At 34.2% G+C, this 9820-nt stretch overlaps 2 protein-coding genes across 2 annotated transcripts; both read left to right on the top strand.

The window, feature by feature from the left end:
- Window positions 1-7950: 7950 nt before the first annotated feature.
- On the top strand, window positions 7951-8672 carry LOC143466179 (protein FAM200C-like). Its single transcript, XM_076964816.1, has 2 exons — window positions 7951-8045; window positions 8174-8672. Exons 1-2 carry the CDS (start codon window positions 7951-7953, stop codon window positions 8670-8672), a joined length of 594 nt encoding a protein of 197 aa, XP_076820931.1.
- A 39-nt stretch (window positions 8673-8711) lies between these two features.
- On the top strand, window positions 8712-9550 carry LOC143466178 (zinc finger BED domain-containing protein 5-like). The gene is made up of 3 exons (XM_076964815.1): window positions 8712-8860; window positions 8972-9238; window positions 9298-9550. Exons 1-3 carry the CDS (start codon window positions 8712-8714, stop codon window positions 9548-9550), a joined length of 669 nt encoding a protein of 222 aa, XP_076820930.1.
- The last annotated feature ends 270 nt before the right edge of the window (window positions 9551-9820 follow it).

The following is a 9820-nucleotide window of genomic DNA, read 5'->3' as shown; positions in this document are numbered from 1 at the left end:
CCCACCCACTCAGATTTCCACTAGTTTTGCTTATTTATATATATATAATTATATATGTTGTTCTGGATTAAATTCTGCATTTAGGAATGCAAAAATTATTGAAATTGGGCCAGCAGCTTTACAATTCATTGAAAAACCACCTTTTCTAAAACTGCTCCTTTCTTTGAAACTGCTCAAGTGTGAAGTTTATACTGTAGTGGTTATATATTGTGCATTTCTTGACATAGCTTAAATATTTAAAAAGCATTCTCTTACTCATTTATCACTCTATTTCATGTTTTATTATCCAACTTACATTTTACACAGTTTAACCACTTGAGCAAAAACAGCCATGCATAACAACCCTACGGAACTTTAAATATCTCAAAACCCTCCCCTCCAATTTTGATCAAGTAAATTTCTACAGAGAGCAAATGGCCTCTTGTTTCTATTTAAAGTTCGAGTCAAATATCTATTTTATTGATAAGCTGTTTAACGTTAGTGTGAACTGTGCAAATTCTTAAAACTTAGATATTTTATTGCCATCCATTGTTTTACGCAGCTGAGCATATCCATTTGACATGTAAAGTTATGCTAATCTTGTAAATTATTCAACTGAACAATTTTGACATGGAATATTAATTACTTTTCTATTGTCTATGTTTGTAGTTATATTGCTATGAGTAATGGTATACGCAAATAACTTACATAATTCAAAACAAAACCAGCTAAAATTTTTACCGCATCAGTATTTTATATTCAGAAATTTACATTATGGGCTCAAACAACAACAAAGGCACTGATCCTAGATAAAATCAAATGAACGTAAAAAAAACAAACAAATTACAAAAAAAGAGCATAAAGAATGTGATCATGAAAATTTTTAGCTAATCGATAAAAAATCACGCAAACTTTAACTCCAACTGTAAAGTCATTAGGAAAATATGTTTAGCTGCGCTTAAAATATTGCCTTTTCCTGCCTATCAAAGTTTCATCAGCTTTTGCAATGGGGTATTGATCTCTGGATGTTAGAAACAATGGAAACTTTATACAGCATACAATATCATAATGTTAAAACCACCATAAATAGCACCCCAGGAGCCAATGATAAGGCAAAGCTGGTCCACTTGGAAATATGAAGTCAAACTTCTGTTTTCGTATCAGCATCCGTGACACAACCAATATACGAATGTTGGTGAAACTTTACAGCAACATACTGAATGGTGGTGTTTGTGCGCTTGATTTGGGTTGGTAAATCATCATCGACTTGATAGAGTATTCTTTGTTGGAGATCAAGCACTTTGCACCAATGCTTTGCTTTCAAATCGGACTACGAAAATTATACGTCAGTCTGTTTATTAATTAAGTAACTTGTAAATTTACAACACACATTACACATTTATTTCGGATATTTACTGCAATTACTGCAGATCACTTTTACATATTTTCAAGTTAAAAGACTGGAACCAGTTACTGAATTGAAACGTCACCATAAGCGCCACTCAAGTCTTCAGCTCTGGATTAAGAAGAGTTGTTCTTTCAGCACTACCATCTATTGGACAGCATTGGCATCTTTTTCTATACATCATTGTCGATGTACCAGAGAAAATTCCATCTTGCAACAAGCAGTATTTTCATCACATCTTCCAAAGATTATTTATCATAGGTGTGCATTCTTGCTGTACAAACTCGGGCTAACCAACAACGCTCTTCTTTACTGCTATGGCCACAAGAAACCGGGCTCTTGCCCGGGATGGGGTTTCTTTTACGGTGGGTTTCTTTTCCCATCCACTGATGTACAGCATTGAAGCAATTTTCATTTATCAGTTGCTTAAACACACCACCTGCTCGTCTGCTTAATTTTTCACTTTTTCACTTAAGTTTTATGTATTTAACTAAGTATAGGTTTAGTGGCCGTGCTAGTTGTTACCAGTAATTATTAACGTTATTTTTCTTGAGCAAATTTTAAGCCTTTTCGGCTTTGTAACTTTTTCCTGTTCATTGGCGCAAGTTAGTAATAACTGGCTTGATTTTTCGTCCCCACCGCACTTTCGACAAAAAAAATAAAATAAATGAATGAATGACCTGACTAAACAGAGGCTGAAAGAAATGAACTGAACGAGTTCCTTTTTAAGTTGATCCCAATTGAAAACGGTTTTCTAAAATAGTTGAGACACATGCAATGTTGTTAGTAGCAAAAAGTTCAAAGCAAATGTTAGGAAACACCATCAATCCATCATACAAAAATTTAACATATCTTGAACATCTGTTATTTGGTTTTTGTCCTATCTGCGCATGCTTTCATTTGCAGTTCTAAGCTTGTTTGATTGCAGCCTCTATTCCGTCACAAGCTACCTTGTCATGACTAGTGGTCTGAAATGACCACGATCCAGGAACTCCAAACTCCTTAACTCATGAAAAAGCAAGTTTAAAAACATTTATAATTTTTGTACTCACCAGCAAGCCAACATATGGTGGTGGGTTTTTAAATATGACACACCATCAGGATCTTCAAACAAAGATTTTAGATAGTCACTTATTAGGGAGGAAGATGGACATCGACTAAATTTTTCAAGCATGCAGTTTTAAACCATCATAGCCATTATATCTTTGTAAGTTTAATTTAATCCAGCAGCATCAATTCATAATTTTTAATTTTGATGGGTAATACACACACTACAACATGTGTTCCAGAAAAACTTGCTACCACATACCACTTTGGGCAGACTTTTGACACTTTATTTTTAATTCTGGAGACTTCTTTCTAAATTCCACATGCAATTCTTTCAGACAAAGCAAATTAAGGTGCTTTTACTTTCTTAGATATGGAAAGTTTGTCTTTTTGACCAGAAATAAGTCTAGTGTACTCATGCTTTGCAAACTTCCAAGTAGACCGATGGCTTTGGCAAACAAATCAGGAAGGATGACATCAGAAAATTTCATTAATGTTTTAACATTTTTTGTCAAATTTACCAGATGCTCGCAAGACAACAAGGTGCTACTCATCACGGACAACCATGAGTCGCATTTGAGCATTAAAGGAGTTGACTATGCCACAAACAATGGGATAGTTTTGCTAACACTGCCTCTGCATACCTCCAACAAATTTCAACCACTTGACAAAACAATATTTGGCCTATTTAAAACCTTTGTAAATCAAGGCATTGATGATTGGATGATTGCTCACCCAGGTCAACTCATCTCAACATTATTACTATCTTCCACGAATACCCATGCAAGTTTGGGACCAAGCCGCGACACCCGTGAATACCAAGTCGGGCTTTCTTTCCACTGGCATCTTTCCTTTTTATCAGAACATAGTTTCGGACATAGTTCATAACGTCTTGTGCTCTTTTGTCTCCGACCGTCCTGACTCTCAATCTTCAGCACCAGCAGAAAATTTGTTTCTTGAAGAAGCTGCTGCAGTTCAAAAAGAGACTTCTATTAGTTCCAGCCAAGAACAGAAGTTTGATACAAACCCAAATAGTGAGCAGCTTTCAGGACCATCCAACGTCTCCTGTTCTAATACCAAAATTACACCGGAATGCATAAGACCATGTATCCTAAAGCTCCACCACGAAAAAAAGATTCTAGAAAAGGAAGGAAAAGAGGGAAACCTTTAATTGCTAATGACACGCCTAAGAAAACCATTTTGGAAGAGGAAAAGAAAACAAAAAAGTTACTTAACAAAAAAAAAAAAAAGAGAAGGCAAGCATAACGAAAAATTTTGGCAAAATTTCATCCAGTGACGAATCATTGACCTCCGAAACAACGCTCTCAACTGATGACGTATTTGATAAAGAAGATGTTCCACCCCCTAATCTAAAAGAAAATTTGTCATTCTGTAATTTGTTAAATAAACATTTGTAAATATGTTATAAACGTTTGCAAAACATCTGTAAAACTTACTGTCCGAGATGACCCAAGACATGTACAAAGTAACCCCGGTACTGGGATGACCATAAACATAGGCGTAAGATAGATGTTTTACAGACATTTTATTTAAACAAGAAATGTCTGTAAAACATACACTAATGGTTATTGAATTACAAACATAATAAACACATATAACCTTCATACATGTTCAAGTTTCATAGCAGGTGCACTATATTAACGACAATCGTAACATGAAATATATGAAGTGATTATTTAGTGATGTAAACTTACATTTTCTTTGTTATATTGACATTTTGTAATAAAATATCTTATCAACTTGATCTTTAAATAAAAACTAGAGGTCATTTGCTCTTTGTAGAAATTAGTTTAAGCAAAACTGAAGGAGGGGTTTTGAGGTATTTGAAGTTAAAGATACATAACAGACAGGTGTTATGCATGACTGATTTTGTCCTCAAGTGGTTAAACTGTGTAAACTATAAGTTGGATAACAACACATGTAATAAGATGATGAATAAGAGAAAGCTTTTTAACGTGACAAGTTGTGTCACAAAATACACAATAACAATTTTCAATACATTCAATCAATCATTTTATTTTTCGCCAAAAGCGCGGTGGGGACGAAAAATCAAGCCAGTTGTTACTAACACGCGCCAATGAACAGGGAAAAGTGACAAAGCCGAAAAGGCTTAAACTAAACTAAACCTATATATAATTAGTTAAATCCATAAAACTTAAGTTGAAAAAGTGAAAAATTAAGCAGACAAGCAGGTGGTGTGTTCAAGCAACTGATAAATGAAAATTACTTCAATGCTGTACATCAGAGGATGAGAAAAGAAACCCACCATAAAAGAAACCCTGTCCTGGGCAAGAGCCCGGTTTCTGGTGGCCATAGCACGAAGGAAGGGCATTGTGGATTAGCCCGAGTTTGTACAGCAAAAATGCACACCAATTACTTTTATCTACAGTATAAACTTCATCCATGAGCGTTTAAAAAAAATCAAAGATGTTGGTTTTTGAGCCTTCATAACCCTGGAACTGTTAAGCCGATACCAGCCCAAACCTGAGTAGACTCGCCAAATATCGTCTCTAAGAAAAATTTGGGCGAACACAAATACTAACGAAAGCAAACCTGAATACAATACAAATTTATCGAATTTTGAAAAAAAATGATGATCTGTTTTCCTGGCTAAGCTAAACTAGATTTTCTTACTGAAGGTCATTTACTTGGAATTTTGCTTCTCAAATCACCATTTGACCATTAACTTTTAGCAATTACGTCACGTTACAAGGAAAACTTGGCAAATATTTGATGAAATTTTATCATTTAGTGCTGACACGAATAAATTTGGGATTCGTTTGTGTCAACCTTTATGATGTTCGGATTCGTACAAACCCGAATAATCATCCTTGAGGCACACTCCTACTGGGCAGATTTCAATAGTTTTTGCATTCCCGTACGCAGAATTTACTCTGGAACAACATATATATATATGCAGAAATAGTGGAAATCTGAGAAGGTGGGTTCCATGTCTCTATTACTAGCCATGGAATGACCCAATAACACAAAGCTAGAAACCCCAAATTATTGCAAACCTAATTTACCTCATAAAAACTACAAGTATTTTTTATACAAGTGACACAAAACCTGTAGCAAACCAGTTTTTGCAAAAGCCTTTTAAAACTGGGAACGCTGCTAAACCAAAAAATGATGTCAAGCCATTATCCTAATTTTCAATTTTTTCGACATTAAAGCACTTTTGTGACATATTGGCCTTTAGATCCAGAGCATACATTACTGTTGACTATATCAACAACAACTTATTTAAATATTAAATAGTAAATTTAAATAGACGAAGACAGTGGAAATTCATAAACTAAAAACTAAACAGACTAATAAATAAAATCACTTTGAATTATTTGAAGTTAATAAAATCAGCTATTAACTGCATTAAAATAAAACTTTCAAATAAAAACTGTCCAGTTGAAATTATTGTTTTAGCCTAAGTGACACATTCTAAAATAACGTTACCCAACAAAAAATGTATAAAGCATCATATACAATTGCATGCATTTCTCGATGCAACCAGACAAAAATGTTCATCAGATACGAAATCTATAAATTGTTTTTCTAACTTTGCTGTAAAAAGTGGTGTAATGATGACACTAAATTAGTGATTGGTAACTTTTATTAAGATCGCCCAAATTCTGTTTTCAGTATGGTATTAGTTGAAGGCCCCCAGACAAAGCAATTTCCACTGATTCTCCTTTGGATGATTTTCCATCCTAATTTTATAGCATTATTCTTATGAGACTACAGAAATGCATGCCACACAGTGTGTGTGGCTCTGTATTGTACTGTACCTCAACTGAAGTTGATTCCATTCCAAAAAAAACTTTTATTGCATGCACATGGCTCAAAAAGCAAGTTATAGATTGTGTAAGATGCTTTAACTACAATTCAATTACAATTAAAAGTACAATTCATTCAGTTTAAATGAATAATCTTAAATATCACCCACCTACCACCCCCAAATACCATCGAAATGGTAAAATGCTTGTTTCTCTGCCGTAACTATTTTTAATTATAGATGAGAGCAAAACAGGACAACCACTATTTAACCAATGCTAAAACTGAAATGCATATAACATTGCGATAAAACTTCAGTTTTTGGTAATAATGTAATTTGACAACACTGTAATTGTTGATATGCATTGTTTTTCACACAACCATTAAAATTGTAACTTTAAAAATGTTCACACTTTCCACCTTTGATTTATAAGCATATTAGTAACAGTATAATCGTTAACATAACAATTATCGTAGAAAATATCAAATATATACCTTACTTCCATGACACAACTTTTTAAAGAAAGATTAGAATTAGATCTTACATGTAGTTCAAACACCTTAGTTAGGTACTATGTTTCAAAACGTTATAGTTTGAAAACAACAAAAACTTTCACTTAAACACAAAACAAAACTGTACTCTGGCAATTCAAAAGCATCATCACATAATATGCAGTTCATGATGATACTCAATACAAACCAAGTATTTCACTTAATTAGAAAAATGTATATTTTACTTCTATATAAAAACAAATTCTTAAACTTGATTCCCATTATTATGTTCAGTACATGAATCAATTTCCATGAAGACCCAAGAAAAGGCTTGCCAACTTTTTAATAAATGGGTTTCCTTGCTCCAGCAAAGTAAATGATGGTTGGCATTAATTGGGTTGGATGTTGGAGCATGGTAGGATTTCTTGAACGATAGCAAACTTGAATGTTTCCATGATCAAAGCAATTGCAGCTATTAGCAGAAAATTTTAAAGCTAAAAGCTAAAAAAGCTAATATGAAAAAATATTTTTTCCTATAAATTGTTTTTACATTCAAAAATGAAATGAGAATCCATGTTCAAGAAAAATAAATAGGAATGTTAAATTGAACTGTTTAACTTTGTCTGAAATCATCAGTGGTAGTATTAGAACGTAACAAACTTTAAGGTCCAAGAAAACGAAGTTATTTACGGAATGCTGACCTTACTGATAGGCTAAATGCTCGGATTCTTGTCCATGTGATCATGATTTTAATATTCAAATAAAAAAAAAAATAACTGAGTATTTTGGCTTCAATGAATCATTGATAACAGTTTGAATTAAAAATTTCTTTCGATAGCCTTTAATAATCCTGGAAAAAAATCAAAAAGATATACTTGAGGTAAATCCAATAAAAAAGAGTTTCTTGCAGAAACTGAGACTCCAAAATAAATACCGGTACTTCTATATCCTACTATCCTATCAGCGGCCTTTTTTCATTATGTTGGTGGTTCAGTGAAATGTATTAAACACATGCAATAATGTTTTAAAACAACATCCAAAATAATCTGCAAAAATAAGAATTAAAAATTATCTATATGGTGATAGGTTAACTTCTTAACGTCTACTTTGATAAGCCGTTACACAGTGATTCCCAAACTGTGTGTCGCCACAGATTCTCAGGTGTGCCGCGAATCTTTTTAGAATTTTTGAAAAGAACTGTATAAATATTTAAAACAAGGCATGCAGACAAGCATATGCGAGTTAAAAGCGCTCTAACCGCTTCAATAGCTGATAAAAAAGCACATATTGTGACGATGAAACCAAATATGGCATTGCCGATAAAGGAAGGGTAATTGCCACGTCATAATTGGGCTGCTATGTTAGAATTAAATGTCTACCTTTCATCCTCAAAGTTCTAGTCTATAAAAATGTGAAAGGTTTGTTCACCGGGTTGTCGGAAAAAGGATTGATTGCAAGTTACAAAGTGGCTCACTTGTTGGCGAAACGTAAAAAAGCCACGGATGCAGAATCAGTAATTGGACCAGCATTAGCCATTATTGTTGAAGAAATGCTTGGTACTGCTGCGGCCGAAAAAGTTGAAGGAGTTCCGTTGTCAGATAACACAATTTCACGAAGCATAGAAGAGCTATCCTCAGATTTAAAGGATCAAGTTCGCGAACGCTTTGTTGCTACAGACAACGAGCTGTCTGTACTATGGTCTTTACAAGTAGACGAATCTACTGACAGAACTGGGAAATCTCATCTGCTGGCTTTTATTCGCTTCATTAACAATAAAACATTGGTAAATCAATGTTTGTTTTGCAAAGAATTGAAGGGCACAACCAAAGGAGAAGACATATTCAAATTGGTAGATGAAAATATTTTGCTTTCTGAGTTGAAGTGGAGTAACTGCGTGAGCGTTTGTACTGATGGTTGTCTTTCAATGCAGGGGAAAAATAAAGGATTTGTGGCATAAGTGCTTCAAAAATTTTCGAACGTGATAGTTGTACATTGCATGATCCATAGAGAAGCTCTTGTAGCTAAATCTTTGCCTGCAGATTTAAAAGAAGTTATGGATCAAGTAACCCAAGTGGTAAACTACATTAAATCTCGGCCGCTACAAAATCGACTCTTTTCTCAGTTTTGTAAAACCATGGATTTAGAGTACGAGTGCCTGATGTATCACACTGAGGTATGATGGCTTTCTAAAGGAAAAGTGTTAAAGCGCATGGTGCATTTGAAAACTCAAGTTATTTCTTTCATGGAAACTCAAAGAAAAGACTTTGCATTTTCTCTTCAAGATGAAAGTTGGTGGGTGAAAGTTCTGTTTCTTTCTGACTTGTTTGATAAACTGAACAGTTTGAATTCTAGTCTCCAAGGTCCATCTGAAAATATCATTAGAGCAACATCAAAACTACAATCATTAGACGAAAAGTTGACGTTGTGGAAAACCAAGGTCTCGAAGAAAGTCTTTGATTCGTTTCCCGCCCTTAATGAATCAACTCATAAACAAGAAATCATTCTGCAAGTCATGAGCACATTGTATGGACTTCAGCTTGCACTGCAACATTACTTCCCAGAATTTGCTGTTAACAATTTAGATGGGTAGTTAATCCATTTGGAAGCAATGAATCATGCAATCTTTCTGCAGAAGCAGAAGAACGGCTCATTGATTTACGAAACGACCCGTTATTTCAAGCACTGTTTCCACAAAAAAACTTGAATGAGTTTTTGCTGTCTGAATCCTATTCCATGATCAGTGCAAAAGCAATCAAAATTAGATTGCCATTTGCATCTTCATGGCTATGTGGACATGGCTTTTCTGCTTTGACTGAAATTAAAAGTTGTAAATGAGAGATACTGCTTGGATTGACGACGAAATGCGGGTATGTTTGGCAACAATGCAACCTCATTTCAGTCATATATGTTCATATAAACAAACACATCCATCGCATTAACTGATTAACACATGAAAATAAAGTTTTTTAAAGCAACTTTTCTTCTCTTGTAAGTGTGCCGCGAGAGTTTTATAATTTTTTTAGTGTGCCACAAGCTGAAAAAGTTTGGGAACCACTGCGTTACAGTGTGATGCAACTCGTAACAAAAATGCAGTACTGCAACAAT

Source organism: Clavelina lepadiformis, chromosome 7 (genome assembly GCF_947623445.1).
Source record: "Clavelina lepadiformis chromosome 7, kaClaLepa1.1, whole genome shotgun sequence".
In the NCBI taxonomy this organism is placed as follows: domain Eukaryota; kingdom Metazoa; phylum Chordata; class Ascidiacea; order Aplousobranchia; family Clavelinidae; genus Clavelina; species Clavelina lepadiformis.
The sequence above is the reverse complement of the archived record's forward strand: the minus strand, read 5'-3'. Positions and strand labels throughout refer to the sequence as shown.

Coding starts and splice junctions, on each gene's coding strand:
- LOC143466179 (XM_076964816.1), top strand. CDS start 7,951: ATGCGAGTTAAAAGCGCTCTAACCGCTTCAATAGCTGATAAAAAAGCA. Junction 8,046..8,173: donor GCATTGCCGATAAAGGAAGG/GTAATTGCCACG, acceptor ATTGATTGCAAG/TTACAAAGTGGCTCACTTGT.
- LOC143466178 (XM_076964815.1), top strand. CDS start 8,712: ATGATCCATAGAGAAGCTCTTGTAGCTAAATCTTTGCCTGCAGATTTA. Junction 8,861..8,971: donor TGTAAAACCATGGATTTAGA/GTACGAGTGCCT, acceptor GGAAACTCAAAG/AAAAGACTTTGCATTTTCTC. Junction 9,239..9,297: donor CTGCAAGTCATGAGCACATT/GTATGGACTTCA, acceptor TTAACAATTTAG/ATGGGTAGTTAATCCATTTG.